The 15,000-nt window shown below is 46.4% G+C and overlaps 1 protein-coding gene across 1 annotated transcript in view; it reads right to left on the reverse strand.

Moving 5' to 3' along the window:
* Positions 1-15,000, reverse strand: part of nox5 (NADPH oxidase, EF-hand calcium binding domain 5) — a 26,751-nt gene that overhangs the window by 1,591 nt on the left and 10,160 nt on the right. The window contains exons 8-14 of the mRNA XM_062547709.1: positions 12,340-12,472; positions 8,625-8,767; positions 6,239-6,283; positions 5,910-6,034; positions 4,708-4,792; positions 2,879-2,978; positions 2,396-2,562 (exon numbers count right to left, since the gene is read on the reverse strand). Coding sequence (XP_062403693.1) covers positions 2,396-2,562; positions 2,879-2,978; positions 4,708-4,792; positions 5,910-6,034; positions 6,239-6,283; positions 8,625-8,767; positions 12,340-12,472 — 798 coding nt within the window. The remainder of the gene's footprint in view (positions 1-2,395; positions 2,563-2,878; positions 2,979-4,707; positions 4,793-5,909; positions 6,035-6,238; positions 6,284-8,624; positions 8,768-12,339; positions 12,473-15,000) is intronic.

Genomic DNA, 15,000 nt, shown 5'->3' on the forward strand with positions numbered 1-15,000 from the left:
CAGCTACAGACACGGCAGAACAGCCACAGACACAACAGCACAGCTACAGACACAACAGAACAGCCACAGACACAACAGCACAGCTACAGACACAACAGCACAGCTACAGACACAACAGCACAGCTACAGACACAGCAGAACAGACACAACAGCACAGCCACAGACACAACAGCACAGACACAACAGCACAGCTACAGACAGCACAGCCACAGACACAGCAGAACAGCTACAGATACAACAGCACAGCTACAGACACGGCAGAACAGCCACAGACACAACAGCACAGCTACAGACACAACAGAACAGCCACAGACACAACAGCACAGCTACAGACACAACAGCACAGCTACAGACACAACAGAACAGCCACAGACACAACAGCACAGCTACAGACACAACAGCACAGCCACAGACACAACAGCACAGCTACAGACACAACAGCACAGACACAACAGCACAGCTACAGACACAACAGCAGAACAGCTACAGACACAACAGCACAGACACAACAGCACAGCTACAGACACAACAGCACAGCTACAGACACAACAGCACAGCTACAGACACAGCAGCACAGACACAACAGCACAGCTACAGACACAACAGCACAGCTACAGACACAACAGCACAGCTACAGACACATGGCTGCCGTTGATGCGACGTTGTTTACTGACATTGATCCAACGACATTTTGGCCGGTGAAACCATGTTGTTTTGACGTTGACATTTTCCTGTTCATTTCTAATAAAAGAGAGTATCACACACACAAAAAAAGTGAGTGACACTGTATTAGCCTACACTACACCTAGCCTGCATATTCGTCGGAAATCTAGCACACGTATTCGTTATTAAGCTACTGTTTATTATGTTCACACACATGTAAACATACTTTCAAACTTACGAGTCACGAAATCCACTGATGCACCGCCACACGTGTCAACTCACAGTGAACGATGATATTCATCTGAGCGGAGGGCTAGCCTACTTCACTTACCACATTATTAACACCACGAATAACTGCTATATATAGCACTTTTTTCTGTGTACATATCGGTCATGGTGACTTTATAGTTTTTTTGTAGTGTACTTTCATTCCCGTTAGATCTTCCCAAAAGAAAAGTTGGCGAAACAAAAATGATAGGGGGTTGAAAAAAAAACCTCGCAACTTGTTATATTTGTTGTTTATTTGTATTTAAACAATTTAAAAAGGAAGAATGCCTGCTGGAAGTTGGGAAGTGTAGCCTATCTTAACCTATGTCCTGTCATTCGTGATTAGACTCACTGAAAATGTATGTTTACTTCGGATAGCGCTTGGGTTCATCTAAAAGAGTCTTAAAGTGAGAGTACACCATTTATAAATAAATTAAACAGCATCATATTAACCGTATTTCTTAACGAATTAATTTTCTACAACAAAATAACTTTGTCATTATTATCATCTAAATAATTATATGTTATGTATACTGCATTGTGAACATGTCCAATGGGGGGGGGGGGGGGGGGGACATTTCAACGTTGAAATGTTTCTTGTCATAGGGGGGGAATCCTTGTCTTACGAACAAATGCAGGAGTAAGGTAGGGTTACACTTAATGAAACCACAATTGTTGCGTTATTGAAAAACGCTGCTAGATGCAAACAACCAGTCGTGGGCTAACGTTGATGTCAAAGCTGTTTCGTCGTCGCAGTTCAACCTTCAACGCTGTCAACCGATGTCAACATAGATACAACGTGTGCGTGCTAGGTTGACGTTAAAGTAAAAGGTGTATCAACGTCGCAGTTCAACCTTCAACACTGTCAACCAATGTCAACGTTGATACAACGTGTGTGTGCTACTTGGACAGCACAGCTACAGACACAACAGCACAGCTACAGACACAGCAGCACAGCAGCACAGCTACAGACACAGCAGCACAGCTACAGACACTACAGCACAGCTACAGACACAACAGCACAGCTACAGACACAACAGACACTACAGCACAGCTACAGGCACTACAGCACAGCTACAGGCACTACAGCACAGCTACAGACACAGCAGCACAGCTACAGACACAGAACAGCTACAGAGACTGGCGGTGGCCAGTGTAGCTATCTTGCTAACTCAGTACCAGTGACTAGCGTGGCTAACTCGGTTCTGGTGGCTGGGTACCTTGCTAATTCAGTAACGGTGGCTAGCTTAGCTACCTTGCTAACTCAGTACCAGAGGCTAACGTAGCTACTTTGCTAACTCAGTAGCGGTGGCTAGCGTAGCTACCTTGCTAACTCAGTACCAGAGGCTAGCGTAGCTACTTTGCTAACTCAGTAGCGGTGGCTAGCGTAGCTACCTTGCTAACTCAGTACCAGAGGCTAGCTTAGCTACTATGCTAACTCAGTAGCGGTGGCTAGCGTAGCTACCTTGCTCCACTCTGGTCGTCCAGGCTGTGTGCGAGTGCGCAGGCCGGTGATGGAGTCGCGCTTCTCCTTCTTAGCCAGCAGGTCCAGCGCCATCTGCAGGCCAATGGCCTTCATGTCATTTTTACTGAGAGCAGAGGTCATGTACATATGCATCTCCAAGAAGCGCCCTGAAAACACACACACATACACATACACATATTGATGCAAGATATCTCTCTCACACACAGAAACACACACACACACACACACACACACACACACACACACACACACACACACACACACACCCTGAGGCTCCATGTCTCACACACACGCAGACACACACACACACACTCAGGCTCCATGTCACACACACACTCACGCACACACACACACACCCTCAGGCTCCATGTCACACACACACACACACACACACACTCACACACACTCAGGCTCCATGTCACACACACACACACACACATACACACACACACACACACACACCCTCAGGCTCCATGTCCGCCTGGTCCATCTCCAGCTTGGTCAGCAGACTCACAAACCACTCAAAAGACTTCTGGTCCCGGTTTATCCAGATGAAGTCCACCTACAGGGCAGAGGGCAGAGTGAGCATCCAGTGGTCTACCCAGCACTGCACTGTTACGTCAGAATAGACTGTCCGAAAGTCAAGCGCTCTCACTAGTTGGGTACTTCGTTTGGCGTGATTTCCAAGCGTGCATCGATGCATCTTTTTGCCCTCAGATATCCCATAATCCATTGCACAGCGCAGGTCAAGCTCCACACGTCATGCAAATCGTCAACACACCCCCCTTCCCGAGTCAGGTGACGCCAACTAGTTAGTGCTGTCCAAATGTAGGTAGGGACGCATACTGAGGAGCAAGCTAACTAATACGCTACTACCCAGCGTGCACGCTTGACTTCTGGACACAGCCCAGTGGTCTACCCAGCACTGCACCCTGGTGGTCTACCCAGTGGTCTACCAAAGATCATTAAGGGGCGGAGCAAGATACTTCATGAGAAGCCACTTCCTGGAACCCGAATCGCAAGAGGGGGGGTCAAAATCCCCCTTTATGCAGAGCAGAGGCAGCAACTGTTCCATTGAAGTCTATGGACATAGATCAGAATTTCAACTATATGCTAAAATCTCCATTCTCTAGAGTTAGGAATGTGAATTTTGGGCACGGTTTCATGACCCTCAACCCCTTCTGACCACTTCAGGTACATTTTTAGCATTTTTGAGCATTCCCGTCTGGAGAAAATCGACTTTATATCAGGTGTGCCCCTCTTGTTTATTCTGCTTATGTTGGCCGGTTGCTACGTACGCTCTACCTTGACAACACATTAGCCAGCCAGCTGAACCAAATCCTGATTTGTGCTAACGACGATCAGATGGCGCTGGGGTAACTTAATGAGAGCAGCGACATATTTCCATTATTCCAATGTTTTTATTCAATTCCTTGAAAGTGTACATGCTTTGTGTGTGTTACTTCCATATTAGAACTAATAAATGTAGAGGGCTTGAAAGAGCAGCAAGATTATTTTGGAACATCATCAAGCATTGATAATCGAGTGCTTGATTTTGTACACCTGTGGAAAGGGACCTGATGAAACCCATGAATACGTCTGACACGCAATGACGCGCCTCTTTATGCAGAGGAAGTGATCCCCGTTTTGCGCCCATAGACATGAACTACGACGACGTATCTTGCTACGCCTTAAGGATCTTTGGGTCTACCCAGCACTGCACCCTGGTGGTCTACCCAGTGGTCTACCCAGCACTGCACTGCACCCTGGTGGTCTACCCAGCACTGCACTGCACCCTGGTGGTCTACCCAGCACTGCACTGCACCCTGGTGGTCTACCCAGCACTGCACTGCCCCCTGGTGGTCTACCCAGCACTGCACTGCACTGCCCCCTGGTGGTCTACCCAGCACTGCACTGCCCCCTGGTGGTCTACCCAGCACTGCACTGCACTGCCCCCTGGTGGTCTACCCAGCACTGCACCCTGGTGGTCTACCCAGCACTGCACTGCACTGCACCCTGGTGGTCTACCCAGCACTGCACCCTGGTGGTCTACCCAGCACTGCACTGCACCCTGGTGGTGTACCCAGCACTGCACTGCACTGCACCCTGGTGGTCTACCCAGCACTGCACCCTGGTGGTCTACCCAGCACTGCACCCTGGTGGTCTACCCAGCACTGCACTGCACCCTGGTGGTCTACCCAGCACTGCACTGCCCCCTGGTGGTCTACCCAGCACTGCACCCTGGTGGTGTATCCAGCACTGCACTGCACTGCACCCTGGTGGTGGCCTACCTTCCTCAGCTTCATGTCGCTGTTGTTGATGTTCTCACACCAGGAGTAGCTGCAGCTGGGGCAGTTCTGCTTCCGCATGCGATAGCTGCAGCCACAAGAGCACAAAGCAGCACAGCGTCAGTGCAGCAGCAAGGGACTGTGTGGCTGTGTGTGTGTCTGCGTGGCTGTGTGTGTGTCTGCGTGTGTCTGTGTTTGTCTGCATGTGTCTGTGTATGTCTATGTGTCTGTGTGTGTCTGCGTGGCTGTGTGTGTCTGTGTGTGTGTCTGTGTGTCTGTGTGTGTGTCTGCGTGTGTCTGTTTGTGTCTGTGTGAGTATATGTGTGTGTGTGTGTGTGTGTGTGTCTGTGTGTCTCTGTGTCAGTGTATCTCTGTGTGTGTCGGTGCATCTGTGTGTCTGTGTCTCTGTGTGTCTCTGTGTGTCTGTGTCGGGACTCCTGCAGGTCACTGAATAAATATGCACATGTTCTGTGTGTGTGACGGGAGAGAGAGTGCTCATCTATCTCTGAGTACATGTGAACATGAGGCTTCATACGTTGACAGTAACTGCTATACAAAGTAAAAACTCTAGTTCTACTTTCAGTCTTTAGACAACTAAATCATCTCAGCAGCCAGTGGCAGTAGTTGGCATAGATAGTTCATCCTGGAGGCCGTTTGGCACGCCAGATCTGTGATCATGTTCATGTTTGTCTGTGTCATGTCTGTGATCACTTTGGGTTTGTCTGTGTCATGTCTGTGATCATGTTGAGTGTGTCTGTGAATATGTTGGGTTTGTCTGTGATTATGTTGGGTTTGTCTGTGATAATGTTGGGTTGTCTGTGAACATGCTGGGTTTGTCTGTGATCATGTCTGTGATCATGTTGGGTTTGTGAACATGTTGGGTTTGTCTGTGATTATGTCAGTGAACATGCTGGTTTTGTCTGTGATTATGTCTGTGATAATGTTGGGTTTGTCTGTGATCATGTTGGGTTTGTCTGTGATTATGTTGGGTTTGTCTGTGATAATGTTGGGTTGTCTGTGAACATGCTGGGTTTGTCTGTGATCATGTTGGGTTTGTCTGTGATAATGTTGGGTTGTCTGTGAACATGCTGGGTTTGTCTGTGATAATGTTGGGTTTGTCTGTGATCATGTTGGGTTTGTCTGTGCTCATGTTGGGTTTGTCTGTGATTATGTCTGTGAACATGCTGGGTTTGTGTGGCACTCACCGGTACATGATGCTCTGCAGGATGGAAGCGAAAGGAGTGATGCCGATGCCAGCGCCGATCAAAACGGCGTGCTCTGAGGCGAAGATCTGACGTGTGGGAGTTCCATACGGCCCATCCACATAACACTACAGAACACAGAGGTAAGTGTACAGAACACTGGATGGTACCACAGAACTCTTAGACCATTCTACAGAACACTGAGATGATTCTACAGAACACTGGAGACCACAGAGATCTATCTACAGGACCGAGCTGGTGGAGAGGAATACACTTGAATAGTGAGCAGTTTCAGTGCAACCTCATACAGTATACTCCTGTGGGATGCCCACCTTTATGTTGCAATAGCGGTGGTTCTCACTCAACTTTGCAGAAATCTGTGAAAGCAAAAAAAAGTTGTTTAAAGTGCAAAATAAACGTCCGCCTGTAAGACTGTGGCTGCCTGTCTACACAGGCCCCCCCCCCCCCCTCCCTCCCTCCCTGTCCAGGGGTCCCCCCCCTCCCTGACCAGGGGTCCCCCCCCTCCCTGACCAGGCCCCCCCCCCCTCCCCTCCCTGACCAGGGCCCCCCCCCCCTCCCTGACCAGGCCCCCCCCCCCCTCCCTGACCAGGGGTCCCCCCCTCCCTGACCAGGCCCCCCCCCCCTCCCCTCCCTGACCAGGGCCCCCCCCCCCTCCCTGACCAGGGGTCCACCTACCTCCCTGACCAGGGTCCCCCCCCCCCCTCCCTGACCAGGGGTCCACCTACCTCCCTGTCCAGGGGTCCACCTACCTCCCTGACCAGGGGTCCACCTACCTCCCTGACCAGGGGTCCACCTACCTCCCTGACCAGGGGTCCACCTACCTCCCTGAGCAGGGGTCCACCTACCTCCCTGACCGCTGGTAGGTCGCCCTGCTCTGCCTGCATCGTTGGGTCAGGCTGGTGCTTCAGACCTCCTCGGGGGCCGTTCGGCCGGTACAGAGTCAGCTCCACCGCCTCATCTTTATCAGTCGCCACCGTGCTGTTCCAGGACGTGCTCTTAAAGAGCTCCTCCTGCATGGGGCATATGAGGATTAGCCCTAACGTGCTCTTAAACGGCTCCTCCTGCATGAGATGAGATTAGCCCTAACGTGCTCTCTCCTCCTGCATGGGGCATATGAGATTAGCCCTAACGTGCTCTTAAAGAGCTCCTCCTGCATGGGGCATATGAGATTAGCCCTAACGTGCTCTTAAAGAGCTCCTCCTGCATGGGGCATATGAGATTAGCCCTAACGTGCTCTCTCCTCCTGCATGGGGCATATGATATTAGCCCTAACGTGCTCTCTCCTCCTGCATGAGGCATATGAGATTAGCCCTAACGTGCTCTTAAAGAGCTCCTCCTGCATGGGGCATATGAGATTAGCCCTAACATGCTCTTAAAGAGCTCCTCCTGCATGGGGCATATGAGATTAGCCCTAACGTGCTCTTAAAGAGCTCCTCCTGCATGGAGCATATGAGATTAGCCCTAACGTGCTCTTAAAGAGCTCCTCCTGCATGGGGCATATGAGATTAGCCCTAACGTGCTCTTAAAGAGCTCCTCCTGCATGAGATGAGATTAGCCCTAACGTGCTCTTAAACGGCTCCTCCTGCATGGGGCATATGAGATTAGCCCTAACGTGCTCTTAAACGGCTCCTCCTGCATGGGGCATATGAGATTAGCCCTAACGTGCTCTTAAACGGCTCCTCCTGCATGGGGCATATGAGATTAGCCCTAACGTGCTCTCTCCTCCTGCATGAGGCATATGAGATTAGCCCTAACGTGCTCTTAAAGAGCTCCTCCTGCATGGGGCATATGAGATTAGCCCTAACGTGCTCTTAAAGAGCTCCTCCTGCATGAGATGAGATTAGCCCTAACGTGCTCTTAAAGAGCTCCTCCTGCATGGGGCATATGAGATTAGCCCTAACATGCTCTTAAACGGCTCCTCCTGCATGGGGCATATGAGATTAGCCCTAACGTGCTCTCTCCTCCTGCATGAGGCATATGAGATTAGCCCTAACGTGCTCTTAAAGAGCTCCATCTGCATGAGATGAGATTAGCCCTAACGTGCTCTTAAAGAGCTCCAACTGCATGGGGCATATGAGATTAGCCCTAACGTGCTCTTAAAGAGCTCCTCCTGCATGGGGCATATGAGATTAGCCCTAACGTGTTCTTAAACGGCTCCTCCTGCATGAGATGAGATTAGCCCTAACGTGCTCTTAAAGAGCTCCTCCTGCATGGGGCATATGAGATTAGCCCTAACGTGCTCTTAAAGAGCTCCTCCTGCATGGGGCATATGAGATTAGCCCTAACATGCTCTCTCCTCCTGCATGGGGCATATGAGATTAGCCCTAACGTGCTCTTAAACGGCTCCTCCTGCATACGGCATATGTGTGTGAGGGGTGGGTGTGTGTGTGTGTGTGTGTGTGTGAGGGGTGTGTGTGTGTGTGTGTGTGTGTGAGGGGTGTGTGTGTGAGAGGAGTGTGTGTGTGTGTATGTAAGGTGTGTGGGAAGAGACCTGGGTCCTCCTCTGGTGTTAGGTGTGTGTGTGTGTGTGTGTGTGTGTGTGTGTGTGTGTGTGTGTGTGTGTGTGTGTGTGACCTGTGTCCTCCTCTGGTGTTAGGTGTGTGTGTTAGGTGTGTGTGTGTGTGTTAGGTGTGTGTGTGTGTGTGTTAGGTGTGTGTGTGTGTGTGTGTGTGTGTGTGTTAGGTGTGTGTGTGAGACCTGGGTCCTCCTCTGGTGCTGCCGGCTCCTCAGGCTGGCTGTGAGCCGCTTGCTGCTGAGCGCCTGCAGGTCCGGCTGCCTGAAGAACTCAAAGAGCCGATTGGTCCACTGGCCCATGGAGCGAATATGGACCCAGATAGTGTCTGGGCACAGCAGAGCATCAGCATTTTAACCCCATATGATATATAATACACTATGATACAATATAATATACATACATCAGCATTTTAACCCCACATGATATATAATACCCTATAATACAATATAATATATATACACACATACATCAGCATTTTAACCCCATATGATATATAATACACTATGATACAATATAATATATATACACACATACATCAGCATTTTAACCCCATATGATATATAAAATGGATAGTTCTGGTCCTTGATTATGATTGGCTGAATCACATTCGATGTCGTTGTAAATCCAGCTAAGGAGGGTTTTAGGCACTCCGCTTGGCATCGTGCCTAACAACGGCCCTTAAGCTAGAAGTATACTCGACGAGCCCGACCTGTCGCGCGACAATGTGACGTCAAAATGACGTAATTTCCTGTGTCGCAAGCCACATTTCAGCCGCGCGCCGACCTGTCGCGCACCGAACATTTGATATCAGCCGCGCGCGCCAACCTCGCACGACAACTAGGAGGAGATTGAAGCCAAGCTCACGGAGCCAGTGTCCTTCTACAGTCATCAACCACATAAACCACATTCAGGCATTATCATATAGCCTATCCAACATCTTAAATAAGCCCATTCATTTTTAAAACGACTGTAGGCCTAGTCATGAAGTTTGAATAATAGTAAGTTTGAGAAGTGGGAAGTTAACTTGGCTAGGCTGCAGCAAGAGTTGCCGTTTGGATGACATTTGTTTACAGTCGTGAACCACGTTGGATAAGTTAACGAAGTTACCAGTGAGAGTTGCAACAGGAGGATATTAGGGGGAAAGGACTAGGACCGAGGCATTCCAGCAAAAGGTAAGGAAGAGATTTATTTTCAACCAAAGGATATCTGCTAGACCTAAAAAAAAAAAAAAAAATCTTTCCATTTAGGGAGATTACACTCATCTCATAAACGAGATGGTAGGCTAATCCTTCAGTTGTGCAAGCTAAGTCTGAAATATCAGCAAAGAAGCTAGTTGCTACTGCCATTAACGTCAATGGATACCGTGCCTCTGTTCAGGAGAATACTGCAAATTGTGTCGCGACTACCACGCGCAAGTATACATGGTTACAACGTTCCCCGTGACGTCAACATGTCGCACGACAAGTCGGGTGCGTCGAGTGTACCGACCGCTTTAGCTGTGCTAACTCCGCTTGGCATCGTGCCTAATAACGGCCCTTAGCTGTTCTAACTCCGCTTGGCATCGTGCCTAACAACGGCCCTATGCTGTTCTAACTCCGCTTGGCATCGTGCCTAACAACGGCCCTTAGCTGTGCTAACTCCGCTTGGCATCGTGCCTAACAACGGCCCTTAGCTGTTCTAAATTCAGTGTAAACCACGGCCTCTCGGGGCTGATTGCTGAAATATATATATATTTTATAGAACAGGGTCTTGATGGGGTATGTGTGTGTGGGATATGAAGGTTGTGTGTGTGTGTGGGAGATATAGGGATGTCAATAGGGAACCTAAGTGACCGCCCCTTCCGGTCGGTCCACTGGACCTAAGATCGGAAAAAAAATGAATGAGAGTCTATGGAGAAATATAAATTATTTTCTGGTCCCGATCGTCTTGTGCCATGAATTACACATACGTTTGTCAATTTTAAAAACATATTTTCATGTAAAGACATTTGCAGTTCATTTCGTAACTAGTGAATTACAACATTGTGAAATATCTTTATTCCAACAACTACAACACATCAGTCGCGTTAGTGACGTTAGCCCACTTCACAGGCAGTCAGCCACAGCCACCGGCACCAGCAACAGCAGTCTGAACTTCCCCCCTTGCCGGTGAAAATACCATGAGTGAGAGCATTAAACACTCCAAATAAGTTGTATTCGTCCATAGACTGTACATAAACTACAGTAAAGTGACATAGTTGGCAACAAGATGTAACCGCTAACTAGCATAACAACTAGCTAACTAGCGAGCCGCTCGTTTAATGTTGGCGACGTGCATCGTTTGAGACGAGAGATGTAGTTCACTGGACGTATTCGCACAAAACTAACATAACTTTTAAATCCTATTGAATAACAGTACTTTATTGACGTGAAAAATTATCTTTTAAATTCCCACACATCATATGTGAAATGCACAGTTCAATTCGAACGGGACCAACAAATAATTATTATCTCTCCATTGATTCCCATTAATTTTTTTTCGCGATTTAGGTCCAATAGGCCGGAAGTAGATGTGTGTCACTTAGGTTCCCTATACCCATTAATAACAATCCTATTCATGTCCATTAACACTGTACCCATTAATAACAATCATATTCATGTTCATTAACCCATTAATAACAATCATATTCATGTCCATTAACCCATTAATAACAATCCTATTCATGTTCATTAACACTGTACCCATTAATAACAATCCTATTCATGTTCATTAACCCATTAATAACAATCCTATTCATGTCCATTAACCCATTAATAACAATCCTACTCATGTTCATTAACCCATAACAATCCTACTCATGTTCATTAACACTGTACCCATTAACCCTTTGAGCCCTAGGCTGTTTTAAGGGCAGTTTCACTACCTTTAGTTAGAAGCATTTATCCTGGTCATTGTAAGTGCCTTTCACAGATGTTACATATTGTTTTTTTCAGCACAGTCTAGGCTACCCAGATCTCATGTGTTAATTAGTGCTGTCAAAAATATCGCGTTATTAACGCGTTAACGCAAAACAATTTTAACTGTGTTATTTTTTTATCGCGAGATTAACGCTCTTCCTGACCTGTGACAAGTTTTTTCATAAACTGCATAAACTAAAAAACACACAAAAATATGGGGTAAATCGAGCTAAATTAAGTTACATTTTGCTGTAACTTCATCTGTTTCATAACCTAGAAGGGTGTATGGTATCAGTGGATAGCTCTGTGTCTCCTCTTTCATCTGACATGCGTGCCATATCTATCTGATCGCGGGTTCACGAGTAAATCAAGAGAGTAATGGTAGCCCAAGCTATATGACATTATTATTTGTTTGTCACTTTATCTGTTTTATAACACAGAAGGATCGATGTATTTGGTATCAATGGAAAGCTCTGGCTCTCCTCTTTCATCTGATATGCGTGCCATGTCTATGCGATCCCGGATGGATGCGCGGGTGAACGCAGAGCAGTATAGACTGTATATGATACAGTTTAATTTAACTTCATGATTCATGATTTTCATACTTGATCGTACAGACATGTGTAGTCTCGCTGGAAAGCCCCACTTCTGCTCTTTCGTGCAATAAAGGTCTCATCTCGCTGCAACTAATAATCGCTGAGCAATGTAACAGAGAAGAATGGGTGTGTTTTTTGACACACTTTGGATCATAGGGTAATTACAATCCCACTCATGTCCATTAACCCATTAATAACGATCCTATTCATGTCCATTAACCCATTAATAACAATCCTATTCATGTCCATTAACCCATTAATAACGATCCTACTCATGTCCATTAACCCATTAATAACGATCCTATTCATGTCCATTAACCCATTAATAACGATCCTATTGGTGGTGATTAGCGCTCTGCGGCTACCTGGCTGCTCGGGGGCACTGCTGATGGTGAAGGGGTGCCACTCATATTTGGCGATCGCAGGAATGTTGAGATAGACGTAGTCTCCAGGTTTGAAATGAAAAAATGGCGGCCGTTTGATCACAAGGTGGGTGACCTGGATATCACACAAAAATAGAGCACGCATGCACAGTCATGTCTACAGTCATACAGCACAGCCATGAATACAGCACAGCCATGAATAGTCATACAGAACAGCCATGAATACAGTCATACAGCACAGCCACGAATACAGTCATACAGCACAGTTTTGAATACAGTCATACAGCACAGCCACGAATACAGTCATACAGCACAGTTTTGAATACAGTCATACAGCACAGTTTTGAATACAGTCATACAGCACAGCCACGAATACAGTCATACAGCACAGCCATGAATACAGTCATACAGCACAGCCATGAATACAGCACAGTCATGAATACAGTCATACAGCACAGCCATGAATACAGTCATACAGCACAGCCATGAATACAGCACAGTCATGAATACAGTCATACAGCACAGTCATGAATACAGTCATACAGCACAGCCATGAATACAGTCATACAGCACAGCCACGAATACAGTCATACAGCACAGTTTTGAATACAGTCATACAGCACAGCCATGAATACAGTCATACAGCACAGCCATGAATACAGCACAGCCATGAATACAGTCATACAGCACAGCCATGAATACAGTCATACAGCACAGCCACGAATACAGCACAGTCATGACTACAGTCATACAGCACAGCCATGAATACAGCACAGCCATGAATACAGTCAAACAGCACAGCCATGAATACAGTCATACAGAACAGCCATGAATACAGTCATACAGCACAGCCATGAATACAGTCATACAGCACAGTCATGAATACAGTCATACAGCACAGTCATGAATACAGCACAGCCACGAATACAGTCATACAGCACAGCCATGAATACAGTCATACAGCACAGTTATGAATACAGTCATACAGCACAGCCACGAATACAGTCATACAGCACAGTTATGAATACAGTCATACAGCACAGCCATGAATACAGTCATACAGCACAGTCATGAATACAGCACAGCCATGAATACAGCACAGCCATGAATACAGCACAGCCACGAATACAGTCATACAGCACAGCCATGAATACAGTCATACAGCACAGTCATGAATACAGTCATACAGCACAGCCATGAATACAGTCATACAGCACAGTTTTGAATACAGTCATACAGCCAGTGTTGGGAAGGATACTTTCAAAACGTATTCCGTTACAGAATACAAAATACATGCCCAAAAAGGTAATTTGTAACGTATTCCGTTACGTTACTCAATCTGAGTAACGTATTCTGAATACTTGGAATACTTCCGCATTGAATTGCATTTTATTAGTGTAGGAATGCGCCCATCAAATCCAGTTTAGGCCTATTGTGGTGTGTTCTTCTGTTCCAAATGGCTGAATGCTGCCCACGTACTGTATGAGAATATGAATTCAACTAAGTCACCTGATAAAACTATAAAACTATAAAAGTTGTATAGTAGTAATAGAAGATGCTTCTTCAAGTTGGAACAGGGACGTAATAGCCAGAAATGATAAGGTGTGTGAGATTTTAGGTGGCATCAACTCAGTAAAAATGAGGGGTGCAGATATATGACCGGTGGGACGCAAATTAGGCTACCTGGAAATGTAAACACTATAGCCTACTACATAACCGTGCTCTCAAAAATGAACGTGATCGCTAAATGACATTCAAAAACCGCACGTTAAAATAGGCTATGCTACTCGCAAGAATAATACACTTTCATAGGCTGCACCATAATTTATTAAAAAACTTAGATATAGCCTAGATCTACTTACAAATAAATAACCCATAAGCTATTTTAAGTTGGAATGAAAACCTCAGAATGAATGCAGTGCCTATTAAAATGGGTTTCATCGTAGGTCTAAATCAACACGTAACCATGTCTATTGATAGCTAGTCTGTATAACCAATTGGCCGAAGTAAGCAATTAATAGGCCTACTTGGGAAATATCTTTTGAACAGACATCAAGAACAACGGTCGGTGAGTAGGAGTTACTAACACTTACTTACTTTACTCCAAATTTGCTGTCAGTTATCTCCGATAGCGCGTCCATAATGCGCGCTGGCTGCGTTCTGACGGGTGCAATTGGCTAGCGCAAGATGACGGGGCTTGGATTTAAACATGGAAACAATTTCATCTAGATTTCTTTCCGGGAAATGCATGGAGTTGCCTTAATTTATTTAGAGAGTGAATAAACTTCGAAACAGTGAAGTATCCTCATGTAATCCATTGATTTCAACAATGTAACTGTATTCTAAATACCAACTGTTTAAGTTGTAACTGTAACGGAATACAGTTACTCATAATTTGTATTCTAAATACGTAACGCCGGTACATGTATTCCGTTACTCCCCAACACTGCATACAGCACAGCCATGAATACAGTCATACAGCACAGTCATGAATACAGCACAGCCATGAATACAGTCATACAGCACAGCCATGAATACAGTCATACAGCACAGCCATGAATACAGTCATACAGCACAGCCACGAATACAGTCATACAGCACAGCCATGAATACAGCACAGTCATGAATACAGTCATACAGCAC

This window comes from Sardina pilchardus, chromosome 10 (assembly GCF_963854185.1).
Source record: "Sardina pilchardus chromosome 10, fSarPil1.1, whole genome shotgun sequence".
NCBI lineage: Eukaryota > Metazoa > Chordata > Actinopteri > Clupeiformes > Clupeidae > Sardina > Sardina pilchardus.